Below are 26190 nucleotides of genomic sequence, written 5' to 3'. Positions count from 1 at the left end.
AAGAACATCAGGCCCACCCCGAAGCACTATGGTGGCACTATGTTATGGGTATGTTTCTTATTACTTCAGCATGACAACAACCAAAACCACACAGCAAAAGCTATGCTAGAGTGGTTATGGAACAATAAGGTAAATGCTCTTATGTAGACCACTCAGAGCCTGGTCTACATAAGATCCTTTTCAAAATGTGTGGCACAACTAAAAGACTGTATGTCCAACTACTCAATGAGAAGTGCATAAACCTTTAAGAAATTGGAAGCTGCAATATTCTTTCACAAGCAAAATTGGCAACCGGTAAAATGCATGTATCATAGAAAAAAACGACATTACAGCTAGGCCCATAGCCATGGGCATGCTACATCAAACAGCATAGCAAAATACAGGATAACAGTTAACTGCAAAATACTAGCCTGTAGCAAACATTAGCAAGGCAAATACACTTCAATACATTCTCGAAAACAGTTATCTTATCTTATGAGAAGGACCTCAATTCAAGTTATTTCTAGTGAATTTAATGTTTTCCATATAATATAGTAAGTCTGAAAATGTTTCATTGGGAAGGTGTAAAGCGTTTGAATCAAAATCGCTTTTGCATTTGAGGCAGACTCTGGAGTGAATACATCCACTGACAGGCAACACATCGCCCTTTACTGCGATGTGCCAGGGTCAATAACCCCATAAACCCATGACAGCCATATTGTTTCAGAGAGCAACCACAGCCTGATGGCATAGATGGAGAATGACCGTGGCAGCGACTACACCCACCATCCAATTTCAGTATTATTATTCATTTTGTTAATTTCTATTTTCATTTTCTATAATAACCTTACTCATTAATGGATTGACACCGATTTCCTAACTTTCAGATGATTAATCAGGTTATTCTACACAATCTGTTGACACGGGGGTGTGACAAGATTGTGAGCAAATCCTCTCTACTCAGTCAGTAAATATGGAGTAGGCCGATGTCTCTCTCATACCCAGTAAATATTTGTTGTCACTTTCTTTTCATCACATTCCTCAGGATTTCACTCTCTATATACAATACAGTTCAAAATTTGGGGTCATTTAGAAATGTCCTTGTTATCCATGAAAACATACCTTAAATGAGTTTGAATAAGCAATAGAGCAAAATGAATAGGAAATATAATCATTGACAAGGTTAGAAATAATGATATTTCATTTAAATAATAATTGTGTCCTTCAAACTTTGCTTTCATCAAAGAATCCCCCATTTGCAACAATTACAGCCTTGTAGACCTTTGGCATTCTAGTTGTTTGTTGATGTAATCCGAAGAGATTTCACCCCATACTTCCTGAAGCACCTCCCAGAAGTTGGATTGGCTTGATGAGCTCTTCTTACGTAACATACGGTCAAGCTGCTCCCACAACAGCTCAATACGTTATCTTCTTCAAGATACCTTTTACCCTATACAAATGTCCCACTTCACAACCACCAAAGCACCCCCAGACCATCACATTGCCGCCACCATGCTTGACAGATGGCATCAAGCACTCCTCCAGCATCTTTTCATTTGGTTTGTGTCTCATGAATGTTCTTCTTTGTGATCCAAACACCACTAATTTATATGTATCTGTCCATAACAGTTCTGGGGTAGAAATATCGTTGATGTGGCAGAAAAACAGGTTTTGTGCCATTGAGCAAAGCACTTAACCCAAATTGTTATAGCAAGTCGCTCTGGGTAAGAGCGGCTACTAATTGACTAGTATGTACATTTGAATGCACCATAAATGATAGGGGTTAACTAATCCTCAACTGCCTGAATCCACAAACTGCTTTTTACTACACTGTTTGATCATCTACTCTACCCCACTAACCAGGTTTATATCAAAATAATCTGTTCCTGGGAATTTCCACTCCGTGTTTTCCTGCACACCCTTATAAAGCGCCATGGAACCCATATAGGACGAATTAAATGAATTACCGTAAAAATACCAGACAAAATAAACAAGAAAACGGGGAGAATAAGGCTAGAGTGGAGAAAACGATTTGCGTTATATGCAATAGCAAGAATGTAAAACAGACATCCTCTGATTTCATTCACATTTCTATGCTGCATTTGAAGGGTTTTCATCTGGGAAGCTACGTCTGCGGACAGTTATATTTTATCCTGGCTGGCTGTGCTGCAGTCTCTGCGTGCGATGCACCGCTCATACCACCTCACAGTTATATTTTTTTTCTACATGTGGAGGATCGACGCTGTACAGAGAATGCTTAAGCATGGGATATGCGTTTGATGTGGGCAGTATTTATCTGCTATGATTTAAAAGATCCGCGGAAGACAGGCAGAGGCTCGGTGGTAACGCATTCAGTTCTCCGCATCATAGCACTTCTGCTGAAAGAAAGACTTGAAAAAGCTCTTTAAATATTTAAGAATACGGACTCTTGAAAGCTGAGGATATGCTACTGCTTTGTCTAACATTTTCTACGCATGATATTCTATCCAGACATGCATTTTATACAGAGAAGAAAGGATGAGAGCATATGTCCAGGCTCCAAAATTACCCCGAAGGAAAACGCAGCCTAAAAATGCTCTAATGCGAAATGGTACGCTAAGTGATTCAAGCAAAATAGTGATATCTTGTAATTAGTCTACGTTACTGTAAACAATATGAACGACAAACTTATAAAATATATCACATAAAATATGTTTCAGTTTAGTTTCTTTGTTAGACGTCCAGCAGATAGAAACCGTAAATGCGCACACTGAAGTTCAATTTGATTGTAATTAATGGTTTGTAGCACCTGGCTTTATAGGTGGAAGCTCGCTTATGTTTTCATCAACACATAACTACCTTGAACCTTGCGGATAGCAACGCGGATGACTGAATTAGTCCTGAATCTATCCCACAATACCGTTATTTGGATCACGGACATCAAAGAATTTAATGGCTTTTGTGTTCAGAAGATGGAGAGTGTTATTGGTGCTGAACGTGATTGCGGTTGCGGGGTTCATGACTTTTTGGACCAAGTGCACCCACACCCGTATAACAAAAGCCGTCGATCAGGACGATGTGAAACGACAGTCACGCTCTAACGGCACGGCTCAAGGTTCCAGCATCAGTCATGAAGTATTACTGAGGAGACTCGGGTCACTGGAGGACGTGGTCTACAGACAGCTCAATGGTATGACTTTCCAACAACCTGGTCTCAGGGGAATACGTAACATAGTTTACATATATCTGACAGGAAAAATCGTATAACGTATTAAGTTACTTTAGGATACTTTACAATGTGGTACAAAAACGTATAATCCTTCAAATTTGAAAAAGAGGGATCATTTGTTCTAAAACGTATAATATATTTACAAAAATGTATATGTTGCTAATTAGGGTTATGGTTATGGTTATGTAACTCCGGTTAAGGCTAGACATTGCGGTACTGGGATAAAGTTTAAGGTTAGGTTTGGGTTAAGGTTAGAAAAAGGTTACTGTTTAAGTCAGATATCACACTACTGGGATTTATGTAAGGTTTAAGTTTAGAATAAAATTACCTCCATGGATTTGAACTTGCAACCAACCCATTCTACAACATCCTTCCAAACAGCAACACTATTTAACTCTTTAACCAAACAAAAACATACTTGGGATAATATAAATATTTTAATGTGTTTGACACTGTCCTAATAAATGTTTTTTTACTTTGCATTCCATGATAGGGGAGCACAATTGTCGAAAGCCGTTCTGTAGGACAAGCTGGACTTGAGAACATGTTTGATAATTGCAGGTTTTAAGTTTGTTTTTGAGGTAGGATATTATGGAAGTTTCTGCAGTACAACCTTATATAGAAACATTTACAAATGTTTCTAGCCCTTCTGGAAGTCAGGGAGTCCCAGGCAATTGAACTGTATAAAAGACAATGACTGTATAAGTGTGACAGTTTTCCCCATTAGTAAAACACAATTCTACACGATAGACTGCATCCAAAGGTATCAATACCGATCAATACACACATATAACACATCACAATAGACAAGCACTGGCATAAAAGGGTCCAGGACAATTTTTGTGCTGAGATCACAGTAATGATTTGTGTCTTTAAAAATGTTGATCTTAAGATTTTTCATCAATTCTGCAATTAGTGTTCTACAGTTTTTCACAATTGCTGTTAAAATAAAACCTGTTCACTAAACAAATATACACAAAACCATTTATCTAACCAACAAGCACTACCCACTTGTTTTCAAAACTCTTCCATTCACACCTTTTTGCAAAACACTACACACATTGCTTTTAGTAAAGTGAAATTGTCATAATGTTGTAGCAATCACTATCATTCAACAACACAACTTCAATTCTAACAATTTCCACAATATTTCTTGGTGTAAACACTAACAAGCACAATGTTGTCAACAAGAACTGAGGATGTTGGCATTAATTAAAAAGTGTGACAGGTAAGCTTGTCTCTGTTTTGGATCAATGAATGAAAACATCAGAGAAAGAGGTAGATGAAGAATTGGATTAGGTGGACAAGAGAGAAGATGAGAAAAAAATAACAATTATTTCTAATGAGATTTGTGACATTGTACTTGAACATGTTCTTCAACATGTTATGACAATCAAGGAAGTTGCACTGAGGACACAGCCAGACCTGAGCTGATTCGCTATTCCATCAATTGTCTGGACTTTAAATGGGTGAAAATAGGTTAGTTACTGCATTCTCTCTAGACAAAATGTACAGTCTGTCATATCATTCAAAATACAGAACTCATAGGGTGAGTTCGGCAACACATTTTGGATAATAATTCATTAATACGTCTTTATAATAGTGTTTTCAATTCCACTCACCAGTATGCAGTGGGTATTCAGCAGTGTCATTGCATTTGATGCTTTTGTGACTGTCTTTTGAGGGAAAAGTTAATTTATATGCCAGATGATATGGTTTTGAGTATAGTGTTAACTTTTGTGTGAGACGTCTGGGGTTTTGTCAATTTGGTTTGACATTTTTAAAAAGTATTTATATTTTTGGTAAAATGTAGTACTGGTAGTGGTAGCAATTGTGCAAAACTGTAAAAGTGAGTATCATCTAACCAAATCCCTAGGATTTTGTAGGTTGGACCAAGTTCTGTAACAGAACCATAGAAGATAGTAACTTTGACATCAGCCAATGCAAGATTTAGGGACCTTGAAAATAGCATATACTGTACTTAGTTTTACTTTTAGCACCAGACTAATGTTTGTAAGTGAATTTTGTAGCAGGTGAAAATAGGACTGCAGATGGTTTTGTTGCATACAGTGCTGTGTCATCAGCATAAAAGGAAATCTACAGTTTTTCAGAGTCACAAATATAATTTATTGACAAACTGATCAATGAAGGACCCAGAATTGAACCTTGTGGAACTCCTTTTTGAACTGCAAACAATAAATATTTAATCTCATGTGGAATAATAGCCTGGGATCTATCACTGAGATTATTCTGAATGTGATACCTTTGCCTTGGCTTCATAGAGCTTTATACAAAAGTTGTGTGCAACGCATGTGGAACAGTGTGCCGTTTTGGACATGCCCTACAACCTTTTGTAATTCTATAATAAAATGTGTTATAGCCTAGTGACTTTCTCTTGACTGTGTGAACTCCAGGTCTGTCAAAGTCCCTGGGTCTGATTGAGGGCTTTGGGGGACGAGGTAATGGGGGACTCGCCGCCACACTAGCCCCATCAGAGGAGGCCGATGCCAAAGTCCTAAGGGAGAAGTATGGATACAATGCTTACCTCAGCAAAAAGATATCACTGGACCGGTCCATACCAGACTACCGGCCAAGCAAGTAAGTTTCTCACACCCATTTCTCTATATAGTACACACACTTTGGCTTTTAGTGACACAGGACTGTGTCGAAACATCACATTTTGGTTTGTAAATGGCAAGTTGCATCCTGAAAGCATTAGTTTGTGAGTGCATGCAAAATGTATCTGTTGCTTGATACCCCTCTCTGGTTCTCAGCCAAATAATTATTTGAATCTTAAATGATAAACATGCCATTTTATGTTACTCTGGTTCTTATACTGCTACTGGGTTTTTGCCCCGATTGGAGATTCCTAAGGATGACAGCTAGGACAGCAGATGTTTAAGTTTTGATCCTACTTAGTAATGCATTTAGAAAGGCAATGTTACTAAAACCACCCAACCCTAAAATATTGTAACCTAATCCCTATACTTGTGAAAACGTTTTTGGGATCACAATTGATTTCTATTCAAAGTGCTATCTTTTTAGAACCCTAACCTTAACCACTAAAACCCCATTTTAATCCCAATCTTAACACCAAGTCTAAAAAAGCAATTTAGTAGGCCGGTAAAATGTCCTCACTATTCAGGATTTGCAGTTCACTGCACTCATGAGGTTACCTGGTCCGCAGAAATATAGTAGTACATGTGCATGTTCAAACAAAGTTGCTATTCTGTAACACCAGCCTTCTTATTAACAGTGTCTTTAGGTTTTACATTTCATTATAAATGAATATATATCAATATAATTATGCATGAAGTGCAACAATGCTTTGTTTCTCATGACTGGAATTCCAGCAGTAGTAGATTTCTGGAGCAGGTCATGACATCCTCTTTGTGACTAATGACAAACATAAGGGCATGTACAGCTAGGTGATAGGCCTATCTGGTTTGTAGGCCTATCCCAAACCAGATAGGTTTGGGATAGGCCACATCCCAGTCATTAAAATACTGTTTATAAAAGTCTGGTGTCAGAATGGTGTTTTATTTTTGACAGACTTGAGTAGTTGTCATAACCAGTCATAAAAACGCTATATATGTCATAATATTCCCGAAATGTATGTCATTACAGTGTCGTGACCATGTTATGACAGGATTAGACATGTTTTGTCAGCTGACATAACATGTTATGATGGAGCTTTGACCATGTTATGACACTACACTTCAAGTAAAGTGTAACAGAATATTTTGTATAAACACACATATTATCTGTTTATACACTTAATCTGCCGATTTTCTAGAAAAGGGACTTAAAAAAAAGTATTTCCATTCCCAAATACTGTGATGGTTGGCTGATGACACTCAGGCAGCCCTCATTTGAAACACAATGTTGAGAACACCCTCGGCCCAGCTCTGCTCTGCTGTACCACCTGCTGTGATACACCCGTATGCAGCTGCAGGCAACAGGAATAAGTACACTCACTCACTGCTGCACACACACACTCACACAGATACACAGACACCTTACGAGATGAGGGATCCACACCCTCATGTCATCGCATTTCTGATTTAAGATCAAAGAGGACCATGATGCAGGCCGGGTTTGATGCCACTTTGCTTGGTAACAGAGTACAATGGTTTCTCTGGTATATTTTTGTGCGTATGTTTTTGGATGGTAACCGTATCTAGCTACTTACCAGAATGGGAACCTTGTTTCTTGGATGTCTTACTTTATGCCCTGTAGCAGAAAAAACTAGGAGTTAGAGCTCTAAAACTGATTAACATTTAATGTGCCATCTCTCTAGTGCAATTAAAAACAAAATCTGCAATACTTCACATTTTGCCATGAGGCAGAAAGATTTAGCAATTTGAAAACTAACGTCATCCAGTTCTACTAATTTTGCCATGGGGTGTGAAAGATTTAGCAATTTTAAAACTAACGTCATCCAATTTTACTAATTTTGCCATGGGGTGAGAAAGGGTTTACATTTTTAAGTGAAGTTCCTGCAACTCACCAGTTTCCTTTGATTTAATCATGAGATATCTGTGTGAGCGTGTCTATCCAAATCACTGGGCTCTCCAGGTTGTCTGAACTTAAAAGCCCACTGGAGTCTTTCTGATTTTATAAATATATATTAATCACTGTCCAAAACAAGTCATAATAAAATGTATACATGATCCTTAACACTTTTCTGGGTCCAGGATCCAGGTCCGCTTGTTATGCTCCCAGCCCTCCCTCTCAAACTACCACCAGCTCAAAAGCTTGCAGGTAGTATTCCACGTCATCATGGGATGTGAGCTTGGTGAGCAGTAAGGGGGCGGTCTGTCATCAATGTCCGGGTTTGGGCTGATGAGGGGAGCCCCCGCCCTCCCACTGGGCATCCAGGTTTCTATGGATTTCGAGTGACTTGTCTACTGGCCTGTCAGCTGCTGTTGCTGGATGGCCATTTGGGTCAGCTTAAAGAAGACTTCTTCCATCTCGATGAGTGTCCACAACAGCACGCTCTTCATTCAGTCCATCAGCGGTGTTCTGCCCACATTCTCCGCCAGTTTTACAGGAAGTAGTGTTGAGCAATGCCTGAGAATGTTCATTACCAATAACAGGAACATAGCAAAATTCAAAAACAAACTGAGAAATGATCTTCCATCTAGTAGTCACTAACAGAATGAGACAGTTACAGGACAGCTGCATCACAGTACACAAATGGTGGTTCGCGAATAAGAAAGTCCAGAACAGGAATGTCCATCTCAGGCACTCGGAAGTTGCAGCGTTACCAATTACACAAGCCTCTGTCTGAGGTACCAACACGGAGCACCTGCTTTCGCAGCAACAATGCTATTACTGCCCTCGGTACGGGATCGGCAGAAGTCAAGACATACAACACAACCAAACCTCCAAAGTTTGTATATTGTCACCACATCACCATTGCGAGGGTCCACTTAGAGACTATACACATGCCACTGGTCGGCAAAATCTGCCCCATCTTTCTATGGATACAATGCACGTGGTATGTTATCAAACCGTTCGGTACGCTCCCCACGGTTCTATACGTACATGTGAACCAGAGTTATATGCCGGTCATTCTCTTATCACCAAAACATGCTTATTGCGCTGCAGACAACATGGACATTGTAGATTCAGATTCATAGAACCAGACGGGTAGCTTGTGAACAGGTAAGGCAGGCAACTGCTTGGGGGGCCTCCAGGCCGTTGGGGGCCTCCTGTGGGCTGAGAAACTTTACTCCACTGCAATGTCTCAAAATGTGGCAATCGCAGGGACACCAGTTTGACTGAAGTACCCTCTGTTGTTAGAGCAGTAAGCCAACTGCTATCAATAATGTTAATGGCTTTACTTCGCAGGACTGCTGTCGGCGATACAACCAAACAAATCTGAGAAATGCCGGGTGTTTGTTGGAGGCTTTTCGCAGTGTTTTTGTTGTTTATGTGTTTCTCACACTTCATATGGGATTTTACTCATTTAATTCCCATGAATGTGCCAAGTTTGAAAAACACAGCGTTTTTTATTCTTTCCCTTTAAGAGGTTTCAACTACAAAGCAAAGTTGCTATTGTCCAACAAACTTTAATTCAATTTATACTGTCCCATGTTACTTGCGGGAAGTTTAACAGCCAATTTCCAGTACAGTTTTGCTCATAAGTTTGCATACCCTGGCAGAAATTGTACAATTTTGGCATTGATTTTGAAAATATGACTGACAAAAAAGCTTATCTAAGGATAGCGATCATATGAAACTATTTATTATCACATAGTTATTTGGCTCCTTTTTAAATCATAATGATAACAGAAATCACCCAAATGGCCCTGATCAGAAGTCTACATACCCTTGAATATTTGGCCTTGTTACAGACACACAAGGTGGCACACACAGGTGAAAATAGCAATTAAAGGTACATTTCCCACACCTGTGACTTTTTACATTGTGTATAAATAGTCAATGAGTTTGTAAGCTCTCATGTGGATGCACTGAGCAGGCCAGAAACTGAGCCATGGGGAGCAGAAAATAACTGTCAAAAGACCTGCGTAACAAGGTAATGGCACTTTATAAAGTTGGAAAAGGATATAAAAAGATATGGAAAGCATTGCAAATGCCAGTCACTACTGTAACAATCACTTATAAATACGTGGAAAATTCTCTTGATACCAAGCCAAGGTCAGGTAGACGAAGAAAGATTTCAGCCAAAAATGCCAGAAGAGTTGTTCGGGATACAAAGAAAAATACACAGGTCACCTCAGGAGAAATACAGGCTGCTCTGGAAAAAGACGGTGTGGTTGTTTCAGGGAGCACAATACGACGATACTTGAACAAAAATTAGCTGAATGGTCAAGTTGCCAGAAAGAAGCCTTTACTGCGCCAATGTCACAAAAAAGCCCAGTTACAATATGCCTCACAACACCTTGACACACCTCACAGCTTCTGGGACACTGTAATTTGGAGGAGACCAAAATAGAGCTTTATGGTCACAACCATAAGTGCTATGTTTGGAGAGGGGTCAACAAGACCTATAGTGAACAGAATACCATCCCCACTGTGAAGCATGGTGGTGGCTCACTGATTTGTTGGGGTGTGTGAGCTCTAAAGGCACATGGAATATTGTGAAAACCGATGGCTATATGAATGCAGCATGTTATCAGAAAAATACTGGCAGAGAATTTGCATTATTTTGCATGAAAGCTGCGCATGGGACACACTTGGACTTTCCAGCAGGACAATGACCCTAAGCACAAGGCCAAGTTGACCCTCCAGTGGTTACAGCAGAAAAAGGTGAAGGTTCTGGAGTGGCCATCACAGTCTCATTTCTCACATTCTCACATTTTTCACTGTATAGAGACCGTCAAAATATATAGTTATATACAGTGAGGCAGAATAAACATTTACAGATGTTTAAATTTAGAACAATCCATACTAAGATCGGCATAAACCAACAGATGTTGTCAAAGTAGTTTTGATAAAATAGGTATGTTTGGCCAGTTGAAGGATAATTTGTATGTATCAATTTGTAGTTTTACTTTTCTATGTCTAGGTCTGTAGTAGGTGTAGGGTGCCAGTATTTGATGATGCATTCTTGTCAAAGCTACAAAGTAGCTAGAAAACACTCAAAACAACTCTGGTAATGAGCTACAGGGCCCTTCATAATTTTGAATGTAATATGTTTTTCTTTCAGCTGTATACTCAAAGTGTATATTTGAAATCAAACAATTACTATGTGTTCAAAGTTTTTCAGCAATAAGATTTTGTCCATTTGGTCACATCCTTTGCATGCAATAATGATACCAAGGTTCCAGTCCCCATACTGTACTGTACATTTACATTTGTAATCAATCAGCTTTTTTAGTACAGAGCAACATTTTACAAGATACCTGATTGGAGCAGTTAACGAAGGATTGTTCAACAACTTCAGTGACCTCTATAGGTCTTGTTTGGCTCAGGTGGTAAAGCATTGTGCTTGCAACACAAGCTGTAGGTTTAATCTTCGATGGGGACCGATTGGCTAATCAGATGGTCTAGATAAGTCTGCCCCCTCTTACTTACTAATTAGTACTTTTTTCTAATTTCTATATTTTTCTGAACATTTTTCTCTTACCAAAAATATAGAATGCAATAATGCCTTAAATTGGCAGAATTAGCATCAGATGTCCACAGTAAAAATGCATGAATTTCTACCACAGACAGGCAGCTATTGGTAGCAGAATCTGATGTCTTCTCACACGTGAGATTATTTGTGAGCTTTAGAACTAACCAATGTTCATATATAGGTTTCCAAGTTGATTGCTGCCACATAAGATGCATTTTCTTCAAATGTCTTCTGTATGTTATGATTGTAAGACAATATCCCAGATGATGAGCTGATGTTTGTTGGCAGAGTTAAACTCTAGAACCAAATGTCTACCTGTTTCCCAGAATCAATCATTTTGCCCAGCATGCGCACCCACACGTGCACAGGCACGCGCACAGGCACGCGCACACACACACACACACACACACACACACACAAACCATCTTCCAAGCCTCGCACAGTGGGAGAGAGAAATAGCAGGCCTATTTTTACTGCAGCTTTTGTTATAACAAGAGCCAACCTTAATGAGAGGAAGTGAGGAAAGCTGTGCCTGGCTTAGTCCTTATAGATCCAAATGGCTTCCTTTGCTGCTCTACATCCCTCATCAGCATCATGTTATTGAGTTTTTAATAACTCTTCGATATGTATCCTTGCTTCTCATCTCTTTCCATCTTCTAGGCCTGTCTTGAAGTTTGTTTTAGCTCAAGAGCATGTTGGTAGGAGCATTTGCGTTGTGAGGCAAATGCATTTTTCATTCAACCACTTCCTACTCACAATCATAGGAATTTTTGTTTCCTGTAAGGATAAAAGGATAGTGAGCTCAAATTTTCTATGGAATCTTGTTTATTTTCTTTCTTTAAAAATGTCTTTGATTTAAGCTTATTGTCATTATAAACATTATCTATATTTTCTTTTCAGTTTTTGTCCAATGTGTTCAGTTGGTGGCCATGGTGTGGCACCACGGTGCTGGTTGCTCACAGTGAATGTCTGCAGAATGGCATATACTTTTAATTCTTTTTTTTGTATACAGTGTGCAATGTATATAGTGTACAACAGCGTGGAGTTTCTAAAAGATTCCTCTGGGGAAGACTTGGTATAATAATAATAATAATACATTTTATTTTTATAGCGCTTTTCTTGGACTCAAAGTCAAGTATGATATCTACTACCCTAACACATTGTTTTAACAGAAGTATAACATGGTCCATCAAGCAATTTCATTTTCTATTTTAGGTGACATTAGGGTGGAACAGAGAACATCTGTCTTCATGAGAGTGATACCAGTAATTTAAGGGGTCACAATAGCTGATAGCTCAAACCATTCAAAAGCTACGGTCAAATTTGTGTGGGCTAATCTGGGTGTTTATAGGTGTAACTCCATTTCAATGAAGGAAGTGTCAATGTAATCAGTGGGACTTTTTCATGACGGATATGCTATGAACCGTTAGGCATTTGACTCCGGGTTTTGAGAAATGCTGCAGTAGCCTAAACTGCAGAAGTCATTGTAAGGGGACAGATTTTTTGTATTTTCTTCATATTTCTTTGTGTACATTGGTCCTGTAAGGCAGTGGTTCCCAACCGGGGGTACTTGGCCTCTCCACAGGGGGTACTTGAAAACACCCATTACACCATAGGCTTAGTAGTGAAAATAAAATGAGGGGGTACTTCAGGAGTACTCCAAGCAGTGCACAGTCGTTTGGGGGGTACAGTAACTGAAAAAGGTTTGGGGGCTCTGTTGTAAAGGTTTGGGGGCTCTGTTGTACAGGTTTGGGAGCTCTGTTGTAAAGGTTTGGGGGCTCTGTTGTAAAGGTTTGGGGGCTCTGTTGTAAAGGTTTGGGGGCTCTGTTGTAAAGGAATCGGTTGCATGCTGGTGATTTGACACACAATTAAAACGTTATTCACACAAAGTGGTTTATTAGACAATTGATTGTTTCCAAATAGGGACATATGTACTACAGTACCTCCTGTGTCAGGTTGACTGGACTCAAGTCCCATTATTCCTTGTGTTCTTCTACAATGGTTTCCAGCATATTCATATCATATTAAAAAAATATAAAAACATGAGTCTGCAATCCTGTTGTCTGAGTTAGTTAACTCTTGAAGTCCCTGTAGTCTCTAGTGACCTAGATAAATCAACTTTTAGTTTCATTTTTGGAATAACCTGCACATTTACATGCATTTGTATTCCCTGCTGTGGTGTGGGCAACGTCAGCACTCTACTGTAGTACTAAGTGAATTTTTATCAGAATTCCAGTCATTTTGATGTTAAGGATTTACTTGTGATATGTATTGAATTTGAAGAGTTGTCAGTTCAGTTGTAGGCTGCTACATTTTTGTTTGTTTGTTTGGGGCTGTCGGGGAGTAATATGTTATCATGCTTGCTAAATAAATAGGCCACCAGAGAAAAGTGGAGAGGGCGCCCGGTTTGTGTAAACTGTGATTTCCTTGAGTCAAATTGGTCAAGACATGCACAGAGCCAGCAGCCAGTATTTGATGTAAAGGACAGAGAAATTGGGTGCAAGGTCACAAATTATGAAGCAAATCAGTCTAAAAACAGCACTTAGCACCTTGTTAATGTGTTGGTCAAAATATTTTACTAAACTAAATCAAATTCCACATCAGATTGAATATTACCGTGAAAAAGCTAACCACAGTGAAAAGCTAGGCCTAGACTATACCACTAGTTGTCCATTGCATTGGATTACAGTGATACAGATAACAAGCAAATTAAATAACAGAAATTTGACTGACAACTTTGTGGATATATATTTATAAGCACCAGTACCAGTACCTTCATCAACTTGCTCTTAGACACAAATTATGATAGAAATCCAACATCTGAGTTAAAATAGTTAACAGAAAAAACATCCTTATTCAGGAAATGTGTTTTCCACAAGACATGTATGGTATGATAATTGTCATCCCTACATTTAATACTGTGTGCAACCTCCTGCATGTTCTGTAATGTTTGCTGATGTGGAAGATCAAATAACAAAGGATCTGAGACCCTTTATCTACAACCCTGTTTTCCAAAAAGTTGGGATGCAGTGTAAAATGTAAAGGAAAAACAGAATGCAATGATGTGCAAATCATTTAAACCCTATATTCAATAGAAAATAGTACAAAGACAACATATCAAATGTTGAAACTGAAATGTTTTATTGTTCCTTGAAAAATATATGCCCACTTTGAATTTGATGCCAGCAACACGTTTTAAAAAAGCTGGGACTGGGGCTACAAAAGACTAGAAATGTTTCATAATTCGTTGAGAAAAAATAGCATTTCTCAGTTTCAACATTTGATATGTTGTCTATGTACTATTTTAAATTAAATATAGGGATTAAATGACTTGCACATCATTGAATTCTCTTTTTATTTGCATTTTACAATGTCCCAAATATTTTGGGAAATGGGGTTGTATGAATCTTCCTTTCCAGCTCACCCCTTATGGGACTGGGATGGCAGTTGCCAAACTTTGGTCTTGTGGTCAAGGCAAGTAATTTTTCTGTGGATCTGGAGGAATACATTGGATCAGTGTCCTGCTGGCAGATCCACTGGCTGCTCAGTTTGAGCCTCCTGGCAGACGCAGACAGATTTTGAATGTTACTTGAAAGAGTACCTGATGCCATGAATTCTAACCAGGCTCCCAAGGCATTTGAAAGCAAAATAGCCCCACAACATTACATACCCACCACTATACTTGACAATGGGGATTAGGTTATTTTCATTATGACCATCCCTGTTTTTACACCAAACGCACATCTGGTGTTTCTGGACAAAACTTTCTCTCAGTGTTGGGGTGTCAAATGTGTTTAATAATGTTTTTCAACAAATAACAACAGCACCAACACAGCATCAAACAACAAACAATAATGCGTGAAGAGCAGTGGGTGAACAACAGAATATCTACACTAGACAGTGATGGGGAACAGGTGCGTCCTCGGGGTGCTGTTGCCACCCCTCTCCTGCCGGGGGTTAGTACACTGGCGAGGTGGAGCGCTGGATAGGAAGAGGAGCCACTGCGCCACGCGGAGCAGACGTTACAATTTGGACACATATCCATATTAGGATGTTTGACCTATAATCCAACCACATTGTTTGATGAGAAATGTATTAAAACGGAAATGCAGTTTCCTAATGCTGAAAAAGTTAAGACACTCTACCCTTACTATAATGTAAAAGCAAAGAAAAAAATCAAAAGACCTATCTGAGGCCCTTAGAAGAAAATATTATTGATGCCCTTGTGCCTAGGAGGGGTTACAAATCCATTTCCAGACAGATGAGTCAAAGATGGAGTTGTTTAGCTGCAATGCATGTTTGGCAAAATGCTGCCTTTGAACAGAAGGGTCTGATACAAACTGCAAAACACGGAGGTGGTGGCATTATGGTTTGTGGCTGCTTTTGACTGGCTAACTTTCCTCTTTGAGTCAACCATGAGTTCCATATTGTACCAGAAAATCTTAACAGATCCGAGTTGATCTTGCAACAGGACAGTGATCCAAAACACACATGCAAAGCCACAACAGAATTGCTCAAAAATAAGAAATGGAGGGTCATGGAATGGTTGAGTTTAAGCCCAAATCTCAATCATATCAAAATTATGTAGGGGAATTGAAGCGGGCCGTGCATGCGTGAAAGCTCTGGGGTCTATAAAATCAGAAATGGTAGATGGGCTTTTCTGTAGTAGCACACACAACGAACCGGGCTCCAAAAATATTAATGCGCTCCGATCTGTGGTGAAAAAAAAAGTCAAGAACCACGGGTAGAGTGAATGGTCTGTTTTCAGGTAGTTGTGGTCATTAACTATTATTAGGACTGTCCTCTGGCAGTTCCTGGTTAGAGGTCTTGGATGACAGGAAGCTTGGCCTGGGTGACAAAATGAACTGTTAGTACCACCCCCTCACGATCATGCACCAGTGCAGTTTCCACACCAACATGTGATACAGCCTGTCAAAATGGATGCCAGCTCTACAGTTGGATATGATGAAAATGGGTGGTAAAAGAAAAAAAAAAAGGAATATTACAAATGCTGCCATGCCAATGTTTTTCTGGTGCTGTGGTATAGGATGGTTCAAATACAGTGTTACTGAATATTAAATGGACTACGATTAGCCTTACCTGTTATGTATCATAAGAACATATGGAGTCTGTGATGTTATGACATTAGTTATGACAGCAAATTGTGTGGTTGTGTCTTTCTAGGTGTAAAAAGGCCAGCTTCCCCAGGGATCTTCCAAACATCTCCCTCATCTTCATCTTTGTCAACGAAGCGTTGTCAGTGATTCTCCGCTCAGTTCACTCAGCTGTCAATCATACTCCAGCACACCTCCTTAAAGATATTATCTTGGTGGATGACTGCAGCGATGACGGTGAGGGTGAATACACACATGTGCACACACACACACACACACACACGCACAGCTGAAAGTTTATTTTGTCAAAAAGTAAAATTGGTGAGGAAAATACGTTTATACATGTATAGTATACATTTTGTTTATGGAAGTTGTACTCAGCGCTAAGATAATGTGAAGCAGCAAAAGAAGATGTCTGTCTTTTTACTGAGGCATGTCGTTGTGATAGTGCCAATGTTGACACGAGAATGACAAAGACTGTATGGCACCGTTGGGAGTTGTGGGGATTGTGGGTTATTATGTGTGATACATCAGATCACCCCCGGCCCAGTTTTATATGAAACAGATGAGTCTTGACATGGAGATCTGGCATTTACAAAATGACACTGTATACACAGATAACTGCCTCAATAATAACACATAAATCAATCTAGATATTTGCATTGGAACAACATTAGGCACATGTTGAAAACTGTCAACACTTTACAGTGCATACAGTGGATGTCAAAGGTTTACACAGACCTTTACGAAGATGTCGTTTTTGTTTATGTAAAGGATGACATTAAGACACTGTCAGGGCTTCGAGGTCCAATAGCAGCTGAGTTGCTGGACCAGCCTGTCTTGTAGTCACTGTAGTCTCATGTGCTCCTGGTGCCACACAACGTAGTCAGGGCTGAGCAACGGTGGCACGGCCTGTTGTGGTGTCATATCGAGACCTGTGCGTGTATGAATTTCCTCATGGTTTTGTGTGGGAGGACGAGGCATTTGGAGAGGTCATGGTGGTGTCAGACTGTTAGAAAGCACTGGAAATCTCAGAGTCAGTGCAGTGGCCTGCTTGCACCCGTTATTGTGTTACTGTGATTTTGCTCAGTTGTATTTGGTTGTGTCCCAGAGCAACTGAAAGGGCCGTTGGAGGATTACGTAAACAAACGCTACCCTGGCCTGGTAAAGATCGTAAGGAACCAGAAGCGAGAGGGACTCATCCGTGCCCGCATCGAGGGGTGGAAGGCAGCCAGTGGCGAGGTGACAGGCTTCTTCGACGCCCACGTTGAGTTCACACCCTCCTGGTGAGTGTGTTTGTGAGTGAATTGTTTGAGGGGCTTCCACAAACTTTGACCTAATGAGGGGGATTTACTTATTTAATTGCATAGTGCTACTAGCCATAGGGCATATCTGCATGACTAAACGAGTAAGTGGACGGCCTTTAATCAACTGTAACCACATTCGAGCATCCTGATGACCTTGTTAAACTTGGCTATATCAAGTAGGTCACAGTTCCAGTAATAACACTGTAGAGTTGAATAGAGTCCAAACGTTCACAGCACAAGTACCCACTACAGAGATCTGCTTCTCCATGTGGAGTCACAAGTTACAAACCCAACTTGGGAAAAACAGTGGGACTGACTCGGAGGCTTAAAGAGAGACAGCAGGGAAATGGAGAGCAGAGATGTTAAGAAACCTCCATAACCATCTGTGTCCACGTGCCAGGGCTGAGCCCGTTCTGACCAGGATCAAAGAGGACCACAAGAGGATCATCCTGCCCTCCATCGATAACATCAAGCATGAGACATTTGAGGTGGAGCGATATGAAAACTCTGGCCATGGCTACAACTGGGAGCTGTGGTGCATGTACATTAACCCTCCCAAACAGTGGTGGGATGAAGGGGATACCTCTGCACCTATTAGGTAGGCCAACACTCACGTGCACATTCACAAGTACGCTCACGTGCACATTCACTCACTTAGAGCAACTAAAAAAAAGACATTTGAGAATCCTATTTTCAAATCAAGGAAAGAATATACCCCATTTTTCCTCCTTCAGAACTCCTGCGATGATTGGTTGCTCCTTTGTGGTGAATCGGGAGTACTTTGGGCACCTGGGCCTTCTAGACTCTGGCATGGATGTCTACGGAGGAGAGAACATCGAACTGGGGATCAAAGTTTGTGTGGCACCAAAGAAAAGAAAAACATTTGACTGTGTCAATAGTGAATTCTGTATTCATTATTATTTAATTTTTTACCCATGTCTGCTACTATGAAATGGTTTGCAAATATGTTTTAATTCTATAGAGCAGAGCTAATCATTTAATCGGGTTTGAAAGTGATTATCTACATTTGTCTTTTCTTTTTATACTACTTCCCTACCTGCACTACCAGGTCTGGCTGTGTGGGGGCAGTATGGAGGTGCTGCCATGCTCCAGAGTGGCACACATTGCCAGAATGAAGAAGCCCTACCACAGCAACATAGCCTCCAGCACACGCCGTAATGCCCTGCGTGTGGCTGAGGTCTGGATGGACCAGTACAAGTCCCATGTCTACCTGGCCTGGAACATCCCAATGGAGGTGAGCTGACAGTTCGGGTTTTCATAGTTTGAGCAATTACCTTGAACTAATTTGGTTTTAGAGCAAATCTCAGCACAGAAACAGCTCTAACCAAAATAGGAAATGATTAAAGACTTAGCATGGATGCAAACAAAGTCTCAGTCCTAGTCCTCTTGACCTGAGTGCAGCATTCAAACACCACTGATCACAATATTCTTTTAGATTCTCTTGAAAACTGGGTTGGTCTCTCAGAAAGTGCCCTCAGCTGGTTTCAATCTTACGTTACAGGCAGAAGATTCAATGTCAGTCTTGGTGATCATGTATCTGAGGAACATGACACACTATACGGTGTTGCACAAGGAAGTTGTCTGGCCCGACTACTTTTTTCACTATACATGCTTCCATTGGGCAATGCCATTAGAGAACATAACGTCCATTTCCACAGCTACGCTGATGACACACAGTTATACATTTCTGTAGTGCCAGATGACAGACGGATTAAACTCCCTCTCTAGGTGTCTGATTGCCATAAATAATTGGATGAGTGCAAATTTCTTAAAACGGAAATCCTGTTAGTTGGCCCCAAAATCAAAAGGGAGAAAATCAGTATGAGACTTGGTAACCTGACTCTCCTGTAGTAAAGAGCCTGTCATCATAGGCTCTGATCTAAGATTTAAATCTCATCTGAACAAAGTGATCAAAACTGCTTATTTTCTCCATAGAAATATTGCCAAAGTAAGATCCTTCAAATCCTATCCCTCTTCATAGGTCTTCCAAGAAAGTCTTTAGAGAGGCTTAAACCCATCCAGAACATCACCCCAGTTCTGGAATCATTACATTGGCTCCCAGCTCCCCACAATATTGATTCTAAGGTCCTCCTGCTTGCTTATAAACCTCATAATGGCCTAGGACCAGCCTATCTTACAGACTCTCTACAACCCTATGTTCCACTAAGTGCCCTCAGATCTTCAACTGCTAATCTGTTAAGGGCACAATACCCCACTCATAGAAAAATTGGAGATGCAGCCTTTTCTAACTATGCACCAAAGATGTGGAACACACTACCCAACAATATCAGGAAAGTGTCATGAATGAACATATTCAAATATATATATATTTTTTTAACTTTAGGCTTCAATGAACCCCTTCACTAGATATATCTGACACTGCATCTGTTTTATTCCCTAAGTGCCTTAAGTAAAGGGTTATAAGCATTTTTTCTGTGACTTTTATTTCTGTAAACATTTTTTTTATCTCTTTGTCTTTATTGATGTATATCACTTTGAGCTGCATTCTTTATTATTTATATAAATAAAGGTTATTATTATTTTGAATGGAGGTGAGCTGACAATTTGGGTTTTCGTAGTTAGAGCTTCTTTGAGCAATTACGTTGAAACTAATTCAAGGACTCCCGCATGACATTGTACTAAAGTCACTGCCTCATATTTCAGCTAGATCCTTGCGACGAGGGTTCTAATCCTGGTCATAGTATTCACACTGTGTCCCTGGAGTCCTGCATAGGACTGTACTAATTGGCTCAGTACCGCCTGGGGTTGGTGGGATGAATGTCAGTCAGGGTCGCCTTGCAGTGTTTCGTTGCGCTCCGGTGACTACGCTATAGTGTCATCCTGTCAGGACAGTGCTACTTTTATCTTCCAATTACCTATGCTCTTTGTCACCTCGTTTTTTTGTAGTTTGTGGTTCAAAAACGGGAGAATTCTTACAACCATGTAATACATCAATAGATGCGAACTGTAAATAGAACAAGCATTTATGAACACTGGTGGATGTACATACTGTATCCAGTTATAATAAACAGGTCTGCATAATACGGAATTCAGGACAATAACTGCCACATGTTTGATTACTAAAGTATGTTATATACGTAGACATAATGCCAGAGAGGGAGAAGCCTGGGGTGGGTTTTATAGCACTCCCTGTGGCCTAGAGGCTGGATCGCCTCGATCATCATCATTAGACGAGAGTACAACTGAAAGATGGCTTCTACTGGAGACTTCCATAGTACGTACAATTGCCGCCCGCAAATGTAGGTAGTAAGAAATCCTATATAAATCCCTACAGCAATTAAACACACAGTCAGTTTTGCCTGTCTAAATTCCACGTTTCCCTACCTATTATTATTTTTGGTTGTAATTAATCTCTTGGTTTTACTAACTACGATATTTACACCATCACTTTCATTGCAAAAGTTACACACCATCTATGTAATTCCTAAACGGACGTCCTATCTCGTTCAGAGTTTTCACCAGAGCCGTATGGGGTGTTATTTAGGACACACTGTAATCGCCCACTTCCTGTTCCAGAACCATGGGATAGACTACGGGGACATCTCTCAGAGAGTAGCGCTGAGGAAGTCTCTGCAATGTAAGAACTTTGAGTGGTACCTGGACAATGTCTATCCAGAGATGAGAAGGTACAACAACACACTCTTTTACGGGGAGGTGAGTCAACGACTACAAGACACAGTTTTACCAAACACTCAGGAAATCTTAAAGCTGTTAGCAGCTAAATGTGTTTCATCCTAATAAGAAAATGTCACGCTCATTTCTCCTCACAACATCTCTTTCTTGACACCCTCTCCCTCTGTAGATCCGTAATAGTAAGGCCACACATCTGTGTATGGACCAGGGAGAGAAGGTGAACCACACTGCCACCCTGCACCCCTGTCATGGAATGGGTCCTCAGGTAACCTACCACCTCGTTTCCAAAAAGGTTGAGTAAAATGTAAAAACAAAACAGAATTCAATGATGGGCAAATCATTTAAAACCTATATTCAATAGGAAATAGAACAAAGACAACATATTAAATGTTGTAACCAAGACATTTCATTGTTTCTTGAAAAATGTATACCCACATTTAATTTGATGTCTGTGAACACAGTAAGTGGCTGCATCCACAAATGTGGCTGCTAGTTAAAACTCAACCATGCAAAGAAGAAACCATATATAAACAAGATCCAGAACCGCTGATGCCTTCTTTGGGCCTGAGCTCATTAAAGATGGACCAAGGTGAAGTGGAAAACTTTCCTGTGGTCTAACAAATCAAAAATTGAAATAATTTTTGTGAATCATGGACGCCATGTCCTATGGACTTAAGAGGAGAGGGACCATCTGGCTTCATATTGGCGCACAATTCAAAGGACAGTATCAGTGATGGTATGGGGCTGCATTTGTTCACATGGCATGGTTGACTTGCACATCTGTGAAGGCACCATTAATGCTGAACAATATACACATAAACGCAAACACTTTTGTTTTTGCCCCCATTTGTCATGAGCTGAACTCAAAGATCTAAGACTTTCTCTATGTACACAAAAGGCCTATTTCTCTCAAATATTGTTCACAAATCAGTCTAGAGAGAAATAGGCCTTTTGTGAACATAGAGAAAGTCTTAGATCTTTGAGTTCAGCTCATGATAAATGGGGGCAAAAACAAAAGTGTTGCATTTTATAATTTTGTTCAGTGTATATAGGTTTTGGAGCAACATATGATGCCATCCAGATAACTTTTTTTTCAGGGAAGGGTTAGCAAGACAATGCCAAACCACATTCTGCAATCAAGCAAGATTGGGAATACATTTCACTTTCAAAACTACAGCAGCTGGTCTCCTCAGTTCCCAAACACTTACAGAGTATTGTTTAAAGAAGAGGTGATGTAACACAGTGGTAAACACGCACCAGTCCCAACGTTTTTGAAACATGTTGCTGGCATCAAATTCAAAATGGGCATGTATTTTTCAACATTTGAAATGTTCTTTGTACTATTTTCATTTAAATATAATTATAAATGATTTGCACGTCATTGCATTCTGTTTTTATTTGCATTTTACACAGCGTCACAACTTCTTTGGAAACAGTATTATAATAAGTCTATCTCCCAATTGGCATTATCTTCACTATATAATGCTCTACGAGTCATACTGTGATTGGTTGATTCTACTGTCATTCCAAAATGCAGCTCTAATACATTTGAATGGCTGATGCATTCTGTACAGATTCTGAAGTCCTAGCCTGGGCCAATTCTTGCTGCCTGAGCTGCCTAGAGACCACCAAAGAACTTCTGATTGGATATTCTTTTTTGTCTTTGGTATTAACCCTTCTCTTACCATACAAACATAGAAAATTGAATCAGAAGACCATTGCAATAATTAAAAATGCTAAATAAAAAAAGGACAAAATAATAAAAAAAGTTAATATCATAAAAAAATCCTTGTTTATTTATTTTTGTTCAGCATAAGCAATGTGGACATACAAATGTATATGGAAACACTATGAGATTGTAGCCCTTTGCTCCTGTACATACAAACATAGAAAATAACTTAATCTACAGTCAAAATGTACATTATGCAGACAAAATAATTTGAGTGACTTCTGATCATATCACAGATAATTAAAATTGATTGAAACCTCTAGCATTAGTCTCCAACAAATAACTTTTCCCCCCTGTTTTGCGTTTCCTCCCAGTTGGGTCGGTACACCAAGGGGGGACAGTTTTTCCTAGGTGCTCTAGGCAGTACCGGGGAAGAAACGCGTTGCCTGATGGACGACCAGTTCTCCAATTTCCCTCAGCTCCTCAACTGTGACAAAGTTTCAAACACCAGGCTTACTCTGTGGCACTTCTCTCAGGTCAGAATCACTTTAAACATAATTTTGGCTCTTTTTAACAATGACTGGTAGATATCTTATTTCTTGAAATACCCTGTTGTGCGTTTTAAGGCTGACATGCCATACCTGGTAGATCTGTAATAACACTGTAATTACACTACATTTTAATGCTCTGTGAAGGCTGCATTAGTAATAACACTGTAAAGAGGATCTGGGAAACAGAAATGTAAAACGACTGCTGACAATAATCTGAGTGAATATAAAAACAAAATCTCAAAGTAGTGTTGATCTAGGGTCAGATCCCCCAAACAGGATCTTACATCAGCATTTTTACTCTAAACAATGTATGATTGCTATCAGGTTAAGTGCTTTAGTTGAGAAAATGTCCAACTTTGTTTTCCAGAATGACTCAATCATAAACAGAGCCACGGGCCGCTGTCTGGAGGTGATACAGGCCAACGTTTACTTCGGACACGCCTTGGTGCTCCAAACCTGCTCCGGACAGAGGTGGAACATCAAAAACACAGTGAAGCAGTAGCCACAGCATGAAACACAATTCTTCTTTGGCCAAGATATAGTCATTGTACTGAATTGTATCAGATGTCATACTATATTATTCAGTTGGTGTTATCAGTTGGACTTTTCCAAGATTGTCTTCCAATAAATTGCTAGTCTTCTGATTTAAAATACATTTGTGTATGCAATTAACTATTATACCATGGAGTGACTTGAAGTTGAAACGACATAAACACATCACAGCCTTTCCTACAACATATTTATTCAACTTAGTTAGATATAACACAGGGCAGGATGCCTTCCCCCTCAGGATCAATGTCGAATTGCTGACACAAAAAATAAAGGTTCTGGCTATAAAGGGACATGAATGGCAGTTGACAGATGTTTTTTATATATAATAAAATGTCATTCTGCTCAGCTAGCGGGATAAGATGTCTCCTCCCCTGGGGGGATGTCTCCTCCCCTGGGGGGTTAAGATGTCTCCTCCCCTGGGGAGATAAGATGTCTCCTCCCCTGGGGGGATAGGATGTCTCCTCCCCTGGGGGGATAAGATGTCTCCTCCCCTGGGGGGATAAGATGTCTCCTCCCCTGGCGGGATGAGGTCTACCCTAGCGGGATAAGATGTCTCATCCCCTGGGGGGGTAAGTTGACCCCTATTCTTCCCACTGGAAGTTGATCCCATGGGGTTTCATAGGTTCCCTATTTTTAACTCACCTGCTCATGAATACAGTTTTAGTTTTTCCTTACACTCCATTATGTAGAGTTGAACAACTCATTATCATTTGAGTAAATCAGGACTTTAAATTCCAGAAGTCTTTAGACCAAATGGGTTTAATTTGTTTGTAATACTGTAGGTAATTTGTTACCAACAAAATGTAAAGTGAAAATTCACTTTAAATAATGTAATGGAAGTATATTTAGGAGTATATAGGAGTATATTTTAAGTATACTAAAAGTATGAAATAAGTGAGTGTAACACACTTCCATATACTTATTCTATAAAAAATAACACTAATTAAATACTATTTAGGGTACTAAAGTACACTAAAGCCTCAGAAGCCCAGAAAGCCTGGTACCAATGATGCCTGCTGAATAAGAATTTTGGCTGTTGATCACTCATCACTCATCAAGGCAGAACACACAACATGGCAGAAATGTTTTTGGCATTGGATAAATCATGCCATTTAATTCACCAAAGTTTCTAGCAACATAACAACAAACAAAGTATCTTAAGTTCTGTGTTATTTGCTCAGAAAGACTCTGGTGTCGTATTCTACAGTTAACTAGGACTTTTTAACATCAGTGATCAAAAATAAAAAATATGACTTGGCACCTTTGTAAGGATTACCCCATGGAGCAGGTCTATTTACAGCTGGAAGTCTTACCAACCGGAGGCGTCGAAGAAGATGAAGGAGAAGCGAAGTCATAGGCTCAGAAGGCTGCATTGACCACAATGACCTGTTCTACATGCACATCACAAGGCGTGAAGAAGGTGCAAAAGCGAATCTCAACCTTAGACAGCTGAAGAAAATGTTTTCCCATACACACACACATTAATTCTGGCATATGGAATTTAGTAAATGTTTTAATTGCTCCTTTTTGTTAGGGTCTTCACAATGCCTGCTTAACCTGTCTCGTAAAGAACCTGTCACTTTTCTACCCTGTGACACACACACATACATCCATGCTGCTGCACTATATAACAGTGATCACTTTTTAGTTGTTTATAATCTGTTTACCTGATTTAAAAATTGCTATTGTATTTTTACAAATGTAATTCATACTTTTCAGAGCCTTCTCTGTCTTGTTTCATATTTTAGTTACTGTATTTCACTAACCGCTTCATTTAGGAGCACAAGCATCTTGCCCCAATTCTTTACATCTGCTATAATGTACACAACTGTCATATCTATGTTTTAAAAATATGCCTCCATCTTGTAGTCTTATGCCTTCCCAATAGCAATCTGAAGACAAGAAAATTATTATTTATTGCATAACTGCATTCTATCGACTATTGTACAGATTTCTATATATACAAATACAATATACAGTCTGTTGTTAATATTACAAATTCAACCTGTCCTTCATGTCTGTGGGGTGGCAAACACCTGGACAACA

The 26190-nt window shown here is 39.6% G+C and overlaps 1 protein-coding gene across 1 annotated transcript; it reads left to right on the top strand.

The window, feature by feature from the left end:
* The first annotated feature begins 1901 nt into the window (after positions 1-1901).
* Positions 1902-24245, top strand: galnt17 (polypeptide N-acetylgalactosaminyltransferase 17). The gene is made up of 11 exons (XM_010901923.4): positions 1902-3148; positions 5602-5785; positions 16461-16627; positions 17502-17676; positions 18098-18295; positions 18432-18549; positions 18767-18952; positions 21256-21393; positions 21542-21637; positions 23416-23577; positions 23960-24245. Exons 1-11 carry the CDS (start codon positions 2911-2913, stop codon positions 24092-24094), a joined length of 1797 nt encoding a protein of 598 aa, XP_010900225.1. The 5' UTR covers positions 1902-2910; the 3' UTR covers positions 24095-24245.
* Positions 24246-26190: the final 1945 nt, after the last annotated feature.

Source organism: Esox lucius, chromosome 1, assembly GCF_011004845.1.
Source record: "Esox lucius isolate fEsoLuc1 chromosome 1, fEsoLuc1.pri, whole genome shotgun sequence".
Classification (NCBI taxonomy): domain Eukaryota; kingdom Metazoa; phylum Chordata; class Actinopteri; order Esociformes; family Esocidae; genus Esox; species Esox lucius.
Note: the sequence above shows the minus strand (reverse complement) of the source record. Positions and strands in the feature narration are given on the sequence as shown.

Excerpts from the sequence above, each read along its gene's own strand:
- galnt17 (XM_010901923.4), top strand. The coding sequence starts at position 2,911 with ATGGCTTTTGTGTTCAGAAGATGGAGAGTGTTATTGGTGCTGAACGTG. Across the intron at positions 5,786-16,460 it reads CCAGACTACCGGCCAAGCAA|GTGTAAAAAGGCCAGCTTCC; the intron begins GTAAGTTTCTCA and ends GTGTCTTTCTAG. Across the intron at positions 16,628-17,501 it reads GGATGACTGCAGCGATGACG|AGCAACTGAAAGGGCCGTTG; the intron begins GTGAGGGTGAAT and ends GTTGTGTCCCAG.